General features: G+C 33.7%; 1 protein-coding gene across 1 annotated transcript in view; it reads right to left on the bottom strand.

The window, feature by feature from the left end:
- Positions 1-16,139, bottom strand: part of Picalm (phosphatidylinositol binding clathrin assembly protein) — a gene marked incomplete in the record, with an annotated part of 99,350 nt that overhangs the window by 47,896 nt on the left and 35,315 nt on the right. The window contains 3 exon segments of the mRNA XM_005379748.2: positions 1,159-1,270; positions 3,738-3,831; positions 14,232-14,334. Of these exon segments, the coding sequence (XP_005379805.1) occupies positions 1,159-1,270; positions 3,738-3,831; positions 14,232-14,334 (309 nt within the window).

Raw genomic sequence — 16,139 nt, 5'->3', positions numbered from 1 at the left:
TCAGGTAATATCTCTAAAATGACTGTGCAGGTCTCTCAGAAAACATAACCCTACAATACAAATACCAGCGTTAAATTATTTTAGATATTTAATGCAAATTGAAAGACAAGTGGTGTCATATTCAAAATACAAAAATTACTTGACTCTGCATATTACTAGTTTGTTCCTCAATACTACTACGCTCACAGTTCCATAAATACTTGCATGTAACACGTATCACACCTTACTCCACTTAAAATACCACTACCTACTATTTCCAAATGCTTTTATTGATAGTATAACTAGTATTAACATATTAAGATGCCCAGTTTACTATGTTTAAATGCTACTTGGAAAGCCCATTTAAATTTCGTATGAAATAGAGTAATGCTCCTAATTTATATCAATCATAGAGCAGAATACTATACTTTTCAGAGCTATATAGAAAAGAAACTTTTATTTTTCACTTACAAAAAATAAGCCCAATTTCCTTATTCTTATAGATTAGAGCACCTCTGAATAAATTTGTGTTATTCTAGTCTATAGAAATCAATACAAGAAATATTTTTCTAAAGGAAGGGATTGGCAGAGAACCAGTATACTGGAATAAAAGTATTTCATCTGACACTCGATACTTTGGCACCTTTGAGATTACTTTTCTATTCCACCCAAATGCCACTGAAATAAATGGGCATTTTTAGGCAAAATTCCACTGATACTGAATACATAAGAGAATATTACCAATTCCTAAAATGCCTCAAAAGTAAAAGGCACCCATAAAATAAATGCTTGCTGCATTTAAAATAATTACAGATTTTTAAATTAAGTTTAAGGTCTGGGGGTATAGCTCAGTGGTAGTATGTGCACTTAGCATTTGAGCGGCCCTGGCTCAGTCCCAGTATCCTGGGGAAAAGAAATTGAGAAATATTCCTAAAAATTAATAAAAATGGCTGGAAAAAATACAGCTATACCTAAAAATCTGAAGTTTATCTAGCTAAAAATCAGATAGTAAAAATAAGAATTAAATCATTTGCATACACAGATGTCTTTTTTCCAAGTAATTATTAAAATGAATGAAAATAACAATAAATTTTAGGTAGCTTTAAATTAACAACTCAGTTATTATTTACTTACATGACAAGATTAAAAAAAATGTTATAAGGCTAGAGCAGTATTTACCCAACAGATTAATAATTCCTTCATTGTACGCTGCAAATAGTCTAATGGCATCTTTGAATAGGAGCATGAAGGCAGCATTTATCACCCCATTTGTAAGTTCATTGCTATTAACCTGGAGAAAAAATGGAAAATCAAACTGGCTAATTAGCTAAATGACAAAGACTTTTGTCACATTAAAATATGGTACATTAAAATATTTAGGCTTATTAGGAAAAAAAAGGTACTTACGTTGTCTAACATGTATACTACATACAAGTTTCCCAATATATGAAATTTTTAATTTCTTAGAGTGGGAAGCCAAATATTGACAAAAATCTTAAAGAGTTCAGATTTATTTAAAGGCCTCAAGGAAACAAATTTCAGTTTTTGAAAATTAAACTTAGTTCAAAAAAGCATTATAAGGAGAAAAATAAATGTCTGTTGTCCTTTAAGTTTTGAAATTTCTGGGCTATATCTGGTCTTTTAATTACTAACATTATAACATAAACAATTCTAATAATATAATAAAGCCCACATCTATTCAGGAGTTCTTTTAAATCATGAAAGATTTATTGAATTATTTTTGCATCAGTACTTATTAAACATAAGCACAAACTTAGTAAATAACAAACCAGAACAAAGTATTTGCAGAGTATCTTATTCGTTTCCATCTCATAAGGAGAATCCAAATAATAAGGTAAGTTAAAGACAATTTACAAAACAAACAATACATATGGCTAGCAGGTGAAAAAAAGTTCACTTATGAGATAAATTAAAATTAATCAAATTATATTATGAAAATATTCTGTCTTAAACCTCAGACTAGTAAGTAGCAAAATAACAGCTATTACTCAATGCTGATAAGAAAAACGCATCTACTAACAAGTGCTTGGTTCAATACTTTTGGAGTTAAGTTGGCAATATTCATTTTAAAATAAAATGTTTAAATCCATTGACCCAGTAAATTATTTTTCTATATATTCACCCTATAGAAATGTTTACAGAGAGGCATAGGGGTACAGGCCTGTAATCTCAGCACTCAGGAAGCTGAGGCAGAAGGACCATCACAAGTTTGAGGCCAGCCTGAGCTACATGGTGAGTTCAAGGCTAGTTTGTACTACATAATGAAACCCTGTCTCAATTTTTAAAAAATTTGTTTAAAGTTTACAAATGAGTTGGTAAAACACACACAGAGTATTTAGTGAAGCACTGCTCAGAATCTAAAACAAGAAACCCTGAACACCTACCAAGAGAAAGATCAGGTAAACTGTTACCCATGGCAAACACTGGGAAGAGAAATTTTATATAGATACCCAACAATCAAGTAAGTGGAAAAACAACTATGCTTAGACTCTGAAGCCTCTATACCAGTGGTGGCAAACATACAGCATGTGTGCCGCAGTGAGCTGTCTGTTATCATTGAAAGCTCTAAAAGCGTCACCATTACTACTCTCTATAAGCCAAAATAATGTTGTAATTACATCATTCTGTCTTCTAGACTAGCAGTCAGAAAGCTACTGTTTTTGTTTTGTTTTGGAGGGGATAAAAGACCAAATGGGCTGCTACTATAACATAAAAGCAATCATCAACAGTTTAAGTCAATGAGCTTGCACTGTTCCAGTAACAATATTGTGAACACTGAAATTTGAGTGTCATATAATTTTCACATTCGCAAAAGTCTTAAAATTTTTTCAGACATTTAAATACTGTGTAGAAAAATCACATCTTAGCTAGCAAGCCACATAAAAACAGGGAATGGGTTACCATTTGATAACCCTATTCTAGTCTACAAAACACTCACATGATTCATTTAATTAACATTTACTGAACACTTAGTATTGCTGTACATCCCTACGGAATGGGGACACAGCAGAGAACAAGGCTCACTTGCTTTCTGTCTGAAGATGCTTTATAATATAAGTTAAAATGAAAGTCAATTTCATTGTGAAACTGTCATAGTCCCTCTTACTACCTTGACTTAAGAAATGCTTGAGGGGAAGGGAAAGAGGAGAGGAAAAGGAAGGAGAGGAGGAGGAAGGACCAGAGGAAGAGACATCAGAATTAAAAATATACTAACTTCTAACACTACAAACAAGACAATGCTGGCAAGTAATGGTCATTATAACAAAAATTACAGAGAAAACAATGCCCTTTGGTAATATAACAAGCTATTATAAATATTATTTGAACTTCCCTTTATTTTTGAGTAATTGTTACGCTCTGAGTTCTACAAACCAGACAGAAATAAAACATTAAGGCAGCTATTCATAAAGGAAATTCTTACACAATTTTAAATCTAAAAGCCATTATCCAAATAGCACATTTTCAAATCAATTTCCTTATCCCTCCATCAATTTTCTTCTTAGCATGTATATCCTAAAATTGTAGAACTAAAGAAGCAACTAAGAAATTAAGAGTAAATCTAAAATGTAAGGATGAAAAATAATTTGACTTGAAACTACATTTACAGAAAATCTTTAGCCAAATAGGACGAATATCACAGTGTGAAAAGGTCTATGAATATTTGAGAATAGAAACTAATCAGTTTATAAGGATCTAATTTTTAATAATCTTAAATCACTGAATTATAACCAACTTACATTAAAATCCAGAAGTGCATCCATTTGATTTTGAATAATTGGTACAGTTTTTAAGAGTTTTTCTGTATTCATTGTTCTCATAACACCATCAGCCCTGTTATTGTAAATAACAAAAGAAAAAAATGAATTTGCTATTAAATCTACATTTCAAACCCCCATCTGGTTCTCTCCTTAAACAGAGAATAAAGTTGCTATGAAATGGCACATATTTAAGCCATTTTTGAACTAAAAACCTCAAATGTGGATCACACACAAAAAGCAAAAAGGAAACCAGACTTCTTATATATTCATTTAAAACCAAAACCAAAGACTTATATATTCATTTAAATATAAACATACAGTATGAGATAAAAGAAGAAATGTTTAGATTATGCTAGCCAGGTCCATAGTGTGCTTTTCACTTGAGGGAATCATGATCCTCACGACCAACCATTCATATGTAAAGGATAGACTGTCTAGTTTTTCTAAATAACAAGAAAACTACATGTCTCAAGCTACTTAACAGTAAAACACTATGGTGTCAGGAAATGAACTTAATGTGTTGGGAGAACCGCTTTATTGGAAGTATTTTACTCATAACTAAAACAGCAATGGCTTTTAATACAAAAATTATAACCACTTTATATGAAATAAAAGGCAAATTTTCCAAGTTTTTAAAAATCTATTTGTTAAATAAGAGACACTAAGAGCACTGTTTAATAAAACAGTCTGGCTGAGTGCGGTGGCACACACCTGTGATCCCCCATCCTTGGAGACAGAGACAGGAAGATTCCACGTTCAGGCGCTGCCTGGACAACTTAGCAACTTAGCGGACTGTCTCAAACAGGGGGCGGGGTGCAGGCTGAGGATTTAGCTCAGTGTGAAGACCCTCTGTTCAATCTCTAGTACTCCTCCTCACCAAAAAATTTTAAAAAATTTCAAAATCTGTTAAATATTTCCAAATAAAAATTTTTAAAGAAAGAAATACTAGCACTAAATAAATTGTATTATTATATAACATATAAAAAAAGAAAACTATCAGGAAGTAAAAGGTACTAGGGTTAAGGGAAACAACAAGTATTAAGTGTAAGTCCAATAAGGGCTTGATGTAGTTTTCAAATTCTCAAGAATTCTACATGTATTACTGTGGTCTTTTATAGATGATGAAATTTTAGGTTTGGTGAGACTGTTGTATGACTTAAAATCCGAAAACTAATCAGTGATAGTGAAAGGAAAAAATTGTGCATGAGAAACTGTTCTTTTAAAAACTTTGTTCTTTTGAAACTGCCTAGCTCTGTAACTACTTTATGGCTTTGTAATTACTTTCTTGACCCCTATAACTACCAGAGTATAACCCAAACATACAAAATGCCTCACTGTACCAATCTTCATAAATTGATGATCATTAATCTACCCTTGTAATCAATGATCTCACCCTGCTACCTAGTCAGAAGAACTACTAGGCTGTTCCGTCTCGCCTTTGTAGCTCTTGCTTGTGCATCATAAAAAAGCCCTAGACCACCTGAGATCAGGGCCTGATAGTCTGGGAATGATCCCAATCAGTGCACATCCATGTAAACAAACCTCTGCCTCCAAATCCTAGGTGTTGTTTTCAGTGATTCTGTTTGCCACTGCAACAGGACCATTATGTAAACCTAGGTATACTGAAATCCAAAATAGTGCTTTTTCTAAACCTGTCAGTTAATATGCATTTCAAAACAAAAACAAAACAAACCAACTGTAGGATCTGCCTAATTTGCAAATGACAGTACTTAAACAGCTGCAATAACCTGAGCTGGTCAATCAACCACCAGCCCAGTTGCCAGGAAAAACAACAAAGCTATGAAAAGACAATATTTGTGTTCTGCAGGACACAACAGAGTTTAATATCCATCGAATGGCTTGATCAGCTTTAGCCTAATTAGCCTAGTAACAGGTTAACCCATCAAAATTGTTTAGAACTTTTTAAAGCATTACACAGGTAATGCTGAACTTTAGGCCAAGAATACCACCCCTCTTTGCAGCTCTTTGTTTTCATAAATATCATATTCTCATTTTATCAGTTACCACTGATACCTTTTTAACCCCCGCACCCTTTATTGCTGAAGTCATTTTTTTTATCTTCTGGTCTATTACAAAAGACTTGAACACTGGCTCAGTCACTCTTAGGTAACTTCATCGGAACTAATGTTGATCTCAAAATCCCTTCTGATGGTCCCATAGTCCAGTGATGGCGAACCTTTTAGATCTTTCGATGATAAACAGTCTGCTCCGGCATACATACCACTGGTTTGCACCACTGCTAAAAATCCTAATCTTACTGCCACCAGACATACCATCCCAACCTCAGCTCCTCTTTTAACTCTTCAGTGACTTGGCCAAGAATCCTCAGGGCCATATTATTTTCTCCTTAATCAAAACCAAAACCTAAATGTATCAGTTCTACTGCTACCCACACTGATCACTTCTCATTCTTACTTTCTTCAACTAGAGTAGAATTCCACAGATTATTACTGTAAACACTCCCTTGTAAATAACCTTCGTTTTCTTGGTCTTCTCTTTTTCCCTTGCAGTCATCTGGCAATTTGCAGTCTTGGCTGGGCAAACACTTAACTCTTCCATGTCTATATACCCTTGAGTCTTAGAAAACTGAGCAAAATGGCAAAATTACAGTCATCATTATCATCCTCAAAGAGATCATCAACACTGCTCACAATGCTCTTCGCCTTTTCCAGTGAACTCTCAGACCTCACTCTCCTACTTCTACATCCCTGCTCGCCCACACAAACTCTAGTTATAACTTCTGAAAAACTTCACTTAGAAACAGGCACCAACAACAGAAATAAGACTGTCTGGTCTTCTCGGAATCCACACTACATGTAAGTTGACCTTACATTCTCTTTACAGTTCTTTCCCATGATTCCTGCTGCAACACTCCAGTTAAATTTCTCTAGCTTAGGTCATAAAATTCCACACTGCCTCTTCAACAGTACTTTGGAGGCTCATATCTAAGTTTCTCAGAATCAGTGAGAAGTTTCCCCTATTCTGTTCTTTCCCCTAGTACATACTGCAACTCAAACCCAGGGGGATGTAAGCGGGATGACTAAAGCTACACCTCTAACCCTGTTACTGTGACATGGTCTTGCTAAATTGTCTAGGCTGGCCTTAAACTTGCAATCATCTTGCATCAGCCTCCTAAAGAGCTCAGATTAGAGTAGAATCATAGGCATCTTCCACCTTGCCCAGTTCATTCCTAAAGTACTTATTACTACACACACACACACACACACAAATGTGCACGTGCCCCCGTGCCTTTGCCTTTCAGTTTCATTTACTGCCATCCTCTTCACCAATCCTTTAAAATACTGTACATATTGGTGCACCTCCAAAGTATCTCTGGAGTCTTTCATAGTACACCTCCCTCTCCAGGCTCTCAGTCCAAGGCCGAAATCACCAAAATGCCTTTAACGTTTTCCCAGACCAGAACTCTTAAATTCCAAGTTAGTATGTCAAATAGCCTATTTCATAGTTCAACTTGTTTAAATCACAGCCATCTTAAAACTAGTATTTCAAGATTAAATCCTTAATTATCACTACATCCTACAATGCTCCCCCAAATCTCCCCAGTAAAAGGCGCAATCTTCCCAGTGTCTTATGTCAGAAAGAGGGCATTTTTGGTTCCTTCCTGCCTCACTAGCCTCCACGTCAGAAAACTTTTAAATTCCCAAGGAATCATGGGAAAGAACTTTCCCAGAAAACTTTTAAATTCCTCAAGGAAGATCCTCAGTTACCGTATCATATATTCATGTTAGACTTTAAAAGAACTGAAATACCTTACAAACTCAAATACTTGGATCTGACTGAAATCAAATGCATGACAATTCATATTCCATGTATAAGACAAGTTATGATTTCATAAACAGATTGTAATTCAAATCAGATACTTGTTGCCCAAATATAAGACAGGAGTACATTACAAGTCTGATTTCCTTATTTACAGACTGGATCATTCTTCTGCTTATACAACGTCTTTATTTTGGACTCCATCAACTTACAAGACAATTTAATATCATGAGTTAATATTACAAAAACATGGAATGTTACACAAAACTACTGAAAAGATAAACACATGGGCAGTTTGTTAGATCCATTATGTATATAGCCATCTCACATACTCTTTGTAAACTTGTCTGTCAGTATTTTTGCAAACAATTAACATCTACATGCTATATTTATATACCATGATAAGGTCTAAAGACATAAATATGAGGAAGATTATATTTTCCTCATGAAAGTCACAGTTTCATATATAATCTAACAATAGCAACAAGACTTTCTGGGGCTAGGGATTTAGCTCAGCAGCACAGCACCTGCCTGGCAAGCATGACGTCGTGAGTTCGATTCCTGGTACTGGAAAAAAAAAACAAAAAAGAACAAAACAAAACAAAAAACCAGAAACAAGACTTTCTCAAAGAAATATTTGAATTCCTAAAAAATGAGAATTTTCCAGAATATAAGAAGAGTTTTAAAGAAAAAAAGGGGACATATGAGTGAAAAATCAGTAACAATTACCTGGGTAATTCAGTTTAGTTTTTGAACATGCTACATGTCTATTTTAAAAACAATTACCTTCTCACTGTTTAAAAAATGAATTAATCATTTAAGTATAAGGTACTGATTCCAGAAGTGTATTTGATGAAAACTTGAGAAGAGATATTTGATGGGACAGGGGGCTATAGAAGCTCTGAGCTTACTAAAAGACACAAGCCAAAAAAAGAGAGGGATAATTCTGATCCTCTGAGATTTTAAAACTTTTAACGTTAAAAAATAAGGAAAAATATTTAACTCTGACCACATATTTTCTTAATACACAAAAACTCATTTATTGAGTATAATGTACTAAGCATTGCATATACAATTTCTCTTAATTTCCCTAATAGGTAAATACTGCTAACATCATCACCACTTTTACAGATGGAGTGAGTACTATAAAAAAGGGTTACACATTTGCCAAGAAATTGATCTTTTAACCCTTCAGCCTCAAAGAATTGGTATTTTATACAGTTATCAGCATATGTGCCACTATGTGAAAAAAGTTCACAAGCTGATGAATACGTTCTTATTGTTCTTACGAAACATGTACTGAAGTATCAGAGGTATAAACTATAACACAGCATGAAATATGTAACCTAATCTCAAGTAATCCAGAAAAAAAGTGCATATACACACATACACGCATCATTATACATATACTAAAAAAATGTTAAAAATTAGTGATTCTAAATAAAGAATATAAGCACGCCTATAATCCCAGCACTGGGGAGGCTGAGGCAGGAGGATTGCTGTGAGTTCGAAGCCAGCCTGGGCTACATAAGCAAGTTTAAGGCAAGCCAGCACTACACAGTGAGACCCTATCCCCCCTCCCCCCCCAAAAAAGAACATATGAAAGAAAGATCTCTATTTTTCCAACATTTCCAGAAGTGAAATTATTTCAAACTAAAGTTATACATTTTAAGTCAGCAAGCTACCTGAAGTATCTTACCAAGTTCTTCCCTGGAATAGAGTGAAGCTAGTTTTCAAACCAGATTCATCTACCTATAGAGCCACTATTCAATGTAATGGAAAATAAAAATATTCGATACAGAAATGGGCAAGGGACACCAAAATGCAATTAACAAAGCAAGAATGCCATTGTAAAAAAGAGAGGGCTCAATATCACCATTTATTAATTAACCAATATAAAATGTACATCTAATAACATTTTTATTGAAGTATAGAAAAGAGGTATTTGTACCTGTAGTTTAGTCAATGATTTGTCTTAACTTTTATAAATGGCAATTAGGAATTTTCTATGAAAATGTTTAATACATGTATTATATGATCCACTCATTTATTCTACAGGAAAATTCACTTAAGAACTCAACTATATGTAAAAGGATGGTTAATTTATTGCTTTTATAAGAGTAACACAATAGGAATAAATGAAATGTACATTTAGAACATATTTCTATAGCAATTCCTAAAAGTGAGATAAATGTATGTATTCAGAGTAAAAATGTCTAAAGAAAATACCGCATGTGTGTGTGTGAAGCAAACTTTATAAAGACTATGACTCAAGTTTTATGTAATTTTCTATGTACCTTCATACAGATTTACTTCTATTTACAGGAAAGATTAGATACACCAAATGGTAGCATTTTCTGTAAGTCAGGTTACACTGCCTGAATTTTTAAAGGCTTGATTTTAGGCTAAGGATATAACTCAGTGGTACAGTACTTGCATGGCATATACAAGGCCATGGGCTTGATCTTGAACACTGTCAAACAAAAATGAACGTAAAAAAATTATTCTAAAGAGGGCACAGCGGTACACACTGGTAGACCCAGCTACACGGGGCATTGAAGTAGGAGTATCATTTGAGCCCAGGAGTTCCAGGCCAGGCCAGACAATACATTGAGGCCACATCTTAAAACAAACAAAACAAAATTTAAAATATTAATAAACAAAACTTTTACTATAAAAATGTTTCCAAAAGCTCTAGTCCATTGGTTTTTGCCATAATACAAAAAAATCTTAATTGCATTCATTGCACTCGAGTCTTTTTTTTCTTATTTATATAATCTGATACATACACACATACATACACATATATGCATTGTATGTATGTGTACAATATCACTGTTGTACTACTTAGTTCCCACTCAATTGTGCCTCCTGGTTTCATTCAAATAAATACTAATTTTACTGTGTATCATCAAGGGATAGTCTCATTCAATTAAAAAGTTAGCTCATTTAGACTGAAAAAAAAAATCATCAACTATCCTCAATCTCAAGATTGGTCTTCAAACTGTGTGTGTGTGTGTGTGTGTGTGTGCGCGCGCGCGCGCACGCGTGCACATTAGTATTTTTAAAATATATTATTCTGAAATCTACAAATACTTTGAAGATAAGCTGAAAACACTTTACAGTGAAGCATTAATAAATGCCCAACTGTAAAATTATTTATTGGACAGGATAAAAGGGTTAAGAACCAGACTGCCAATGAGAACCTCTTCACCAAGATCTTCTCCAAAGTGCCAAAATATGTCAAACAAAACCAGAAGAATTTAGTTTTGGTAAGTTCCAAAATACCTCGGTAATTTGGAATTGTAACACAGAATATTTGGGTGTAGCTTTAAAATTTCCTGTATACCTATGTGATTACTTCTACATTTTCATTAAATTTTCCACTTTAGCTTAATAATTTAAAATTTCAAAAGAACAAGTGCAAACAACATATCAATTGCTTAGATTTGTGGGGTGTTGGATTAGCAGAGCAGCTCACAAAGATATTCACCTATATATATACATATATATATATATATTTTTTTTTTTAACCAATATATTTTTTTTAACAGATGCCAGATTTCCCTCAGGACAGGCCTTCAAAGCTGCCCTTCAAGAATATCTTTGGTTGCTTTTTCCTGAGGAATATCATATATTCTAGGGAAAAAAATGCTGCGTATCAGACACTATCAGGTATGTAAGTTTTAGTTGTATCATTCACATGTCTACTTCCTATGCAAAGACGACCACTATTTAGGGTACATCAAAAAATTAAATTCATCTGCATTCAATATTAAAAGGAATCTTAAATATAAAACAGCTCAAAAGAAAAAGGTCCTCACAGAAAAATAGTCCATATTTATATACCAGAAACTGCATGTGTGTAAAATGGCAGTAATCCTTAAACTGATCTACAGATTCAAAGCAATCCCTGTCCAAAAAAAAAAAATTCCAGATGTACAAATTGACAAGTTGACCCTAAAACTCATATGAAAATGTAAGGAACCTCCCAGAAGAGACAGGACAATCTTGGAAAAGAAGAACACAGTTGGAGGACTCACACTTTCCAATTTCAAAACTCACTACACCAAAGCAAAAGTAATTAAGTCAGTATGATACTGGCAAAAGGAAAAACATACAGGTCAATGTAGCAGACAGAAAATCCAAAAATAAATTTTTACACTTATGGCCAATTCAACAGTGATGGTAAGACCACTCAATGAGAAAAAAATCTTTTCATAAAATGGGGTTTGGACAACTGCATATACACATACAAAAGAATGAATTCTGGACCCAGGCCTCACACCATATACAGAAATTATTTCAAAATATATTTTTAAAACTTAGCTGTATGAGCTTAAAAGCATATAATTCACAAAGCAAATCTTTGTGACTTGTATTAAATACATTTTTTAGACATGACAAGTATAAGCAACCAAAGGGAAAAACTGACAAAATAAATACTATCAGAATTTAAAACTTTTGTTCTTGGGCTGGGGATTTAGCTCAGCGGCAAAAGCGCCTGCCTGGCAAGTGCAAGGTCGTGAGTTCGGTTCCCGGTACCGGAGAAAAAACAAAAACAAAAAAAAAACAAAAAAAAAACTTGGTCTTCAAAGGACACCAGCAACATTAATGAAAAAAAAAAAATTTTCAAGAGGGTGAAAATATTTGCAGGTCATGTGATTAAGGAACTGTTGTCCAGAATATACAGTAACCCTCTCTCACCCATGAGGAGCAGTCCCAAGAAGCCCAGTGGATGTCTAAAGCCACACACAGTACTAAACTTGTAACTGACTAGTGGGTGGGTGACATACACCATGGATGTGCTGAAAAAGGAGATGATCTGCGCTCAGAGCAGAATGATACAGGATTTCATCAAGCAACTCAGAACAGTACCCATATTGAAACTTATGAATTCTCTGTTTTAGTAATTCTCCATTAATAATTTCAGATCACAGTTACCCAAAGACCAGTAAAATTACAAAGAAACAGTAAGAGAATATTTTTTTCAAAAAAAATTGCTAATAACTTAACAGTGAAAAAACCTAATTTTATAATTAGCAAAGGATTTGAAGACAAATTTTTCCAAAGAAGATATATAAATGGCAGATAAGCACATAAAAAGATGTTATCATTAGCCATCAGGGAAAATACAAACCACACACCATAAGACAGTGACAAATAAAACAAGTAAAACCATAAAATAAACCATAAGAAAATCCGGGTTTTTTCCTGCAAGAATACAGAGAATATGGAACTCAGACACAACTGGTAGAAATATCAAATGCTTCCATTGCTTTAAAAAACAGTTTAAGAGTCACTGAGAACACTAAAGATAAGAGTTATAGCCCAGCACTCCAAGGTATACTTACATACCAGAGGCAAAAGATAAAAGTAAATTAATAAGAAAGTAATTTAAAATGTTAAAAACAGATAATCTACATAAAATCTTGTACACAAATATTTACAGTAACATTATTTCTAATAGCCAAAAGGTGGAAACCATTCAAAAGAAATGAAGTCCTGATTTATGCCACAACATACAGAGTCCACCAAAAAAAACACACACACACCTCAGAAAAAGAAAAACATGTTTTTTCAGCAGATGGTGTTACCCTCATGCGGGGGGGCCCTAGACAACGTCATATATTACAGAAAACGTACTACACTGCTGGACCTGAGAGAAGACATAAAAAGGCATATGCAGCAATCTCAATGGAACAAGGTTAATTAAGTAGCAGTTTGCCACACTAACAAATATCTGGAAGCCAATGGCCACCACCTTGAGCACCTTTTGTAACTGTACAGGCCTACAGTAACTTGTATTATTACTCTCATGTCTCAATAAATTTAGCACTAAAATATTTATACAAATCTTTCTTTTCCTGAAGTGTGTATACATTCTGCGGCAAACTTTATGTAGTACAACAGCTTAAATACATTATGCAAAATGAAAAAAGTCAGATACAAACAGCCATAACTGTATAGTTTCATTTATGCAAACTGTCCATAACAGGCAAAAGGAATAGAGGCAGAAAAGAGATTAATGGTTGTTGCAGGGAAAGGGGAATGGAAAATGACTACTAGCTATGAGCTGATGAAGATTGTCTGGTATAGCTGGGCGTGTTAGCACATGCCTGTAATCTCAGCACTTGGGAGGCTGAGGCAGGAGGATCATTGAGAGTTCAAGACCAGCCTGGGCTAAAAAGGGAGCTCAAGGCCAGCCTGAACTGCATAGCGAGACCCTGTCTCAAAAAGAAGAAAGAAAGAAAGAAAGAAAGAAAGAAAAGAAAAGAAAAGAAAAGAAAAGAAAGAAAAGAAAGGAAAGAAAGGAAAGAAAGGAAAGAAAGGAAAGAAAGGAAGAAAGGAAGAAAGGAAGAAAGAAAAAGAAAGAAAGAAAAAGAAAGAAAGAAAGAAAGAAAGAAAGAAAGAAAGAAAGAAAGAAAGAAAGAAAGAAAGAAAGAGAAAAAAGAAATGTGAAAATTGTTTGGTATTATATAGTAGTAATGATGTTGCACTACTTCGTAAATACACTAAAAATCACTGAACTGTGGACTCTTTAACGGGGTGAAATTTATATTCTGTGAACTGTATCTAAGCACAGCTGTTAGAAAAATATAAAGAATTTTTAAAAACTTCTACTACAAAGGTATTTTATATGCATCAGATGTCAAAAAAAGTATAACTCACCCTCTCTTCACTTTTGTGAAATCAAATGCAACTTGTCTGTATGAAACTGCTTTTTCATTTAAATATCTACTATACCGCCTAATAAATGTAGACATGTCATATCCTGTAAGAAAAGAAATATAAAAAGTTTTTATGAATGATTAAACTCTCCCTTTACCAACAAAAACCTGTTATTTAATGGCTATATTATCTTGATACCAACTTGACTTAGTGACAAATTAAGTAATAATGATCAAATTCTTCAGAGTTCACATTTTAAATGCCAAGTACATCACACGCAGCTTTTTAAAAACCTTTTCTCTTAGAATTTCACAGAAGCAGAAGTCAATTTTGCTTCTGATCAACATTCCTTTTTCATCAGGAATTAGAACACATTCCCTTACAAAAGTTAGTAACTTCAAAACTCAACTTTAATATCTTATGGAACTACAATCCCATTCTTCAAATCATCAGGCAATTTTTAAAAATTTTATACATGTGAAATCATTAGTTGTATATTATTTACAATTACCATAAGTAATACATACCAACCTTATAAAAAAGTATTACCCAGTAAAATGAAATGACAACATGCAAGATATAAGACAATTCTATGGGTTAAAAAAACCACTCTAAATGAATACATAAATCATTGTAACATTTTTTCATCATAATCATAGAATCTGAATGCTTCAGTGATATAAAACCTCATCAACATTATTTTTAAAAAATATCACAAACTCTGTATTTTAATTATTATCTAGCTCTGATGTGTAAATTTTAGCTTCTCATTTTAAATCATTTTGGTCTAACAAATTTAACTTAACTGATTATCACTGCTACTTTCAAATTATAGTACCACACAACCAAAAAATGTAAGCTGACTGGATTTTAGCATCATTGACAACTCATTTATTCAGGAAAGTATTCACTGAATGACTACTAAAAAAACACCAGTGAACTGATCATCCCTGGAAAAAAAATCAGTAAACAAAAATTTTTTTAAAAAATCACTGCCTTTCTCTTCATCTAGTATCCTATCTACTAGTGCACTTTACACAGTATTACACACTCACATCCCTCAGCTCTGTGTTTCACACTGTTCCCTCTTACCTAGCCTACCAGTCTTCTCTGATGGGGAAGTACTTCTCATCTTCCAAGACTCAACTTTTTTGAAACATTCCCTTAACCCTTTGTGCTCCCTTATCATTCTTACGCCAAGTACAATTGGTAGCTACTAGCTGTATGACATTTTCCATTACTAGCTTAGAAGTTTATTCACATGTCTGTATATCCATGTACATCCAATATATATTTAATACGTCTTATCCCACCCACAAAACACAGCAACAATCAAAACTACTTATCAAAACCACCACTAAATCACGTATTTTTAACTTTTGTTTAGCCCCATCTTTATAGTCTTTTCAGAATGAGCTTCTTTTTTTGAGGGGGGGGGCTGTAAAATTATGCAAAAGGAATAAAATTCTTAAAACCTAACCACTAAAACTGCTTAATTTCCATCTTAAGGAAAAGAGAACTTAGTAACTAATAAGATAACAGAACACTCACCTTAGCTAATAAAACATGTATTATTCCTGAAATTCAGCAGAAATAGTAAGTGTTAACAATGAAAGTAGATACTTACAGTGTTTTCACTACACCAGGCAGTGCTGCAAGCATTCTACATTAGCTATTAACTAGGTTAAGCCTCATGAAAACAACGATGGGTATGGAATGTCATTTTGCCTGACTGTGCAAATGTGGAAAAGTACAGTAACTTGCTCCAGTTCATATAGCTGATATAGATGAGAAACAAACCCTGGCAGTCCCGCTCAAGAATCCATGCTCTCGAATAACCACCTTGTACTTTTTCTTAGAGTTCTGAGTAATTAAATCAATCTTCATCTACAAATTAAAAGATCCCCC

Source organism: Chinchilla lanigera, unplaced genomic scaffold (assembly GCF_000276665.1).
Source record: "Chinchilla lanigera isolate Chin_1 unplaced genomic scaffold, ChiLan1.0 scaffold00013, whole genome shotgun sequence".
Lineage (NCBI taxonomy): Eukaryota > Metazoa > Chordata > Mammalia > Rodentia > Chinchillidae > Chinchilla > Chinchilla lanigera.
Note: the sequence above shows the minus strand (reverse complement) of the source record. Positions and strands in the feature narration are given on the sequence as shown.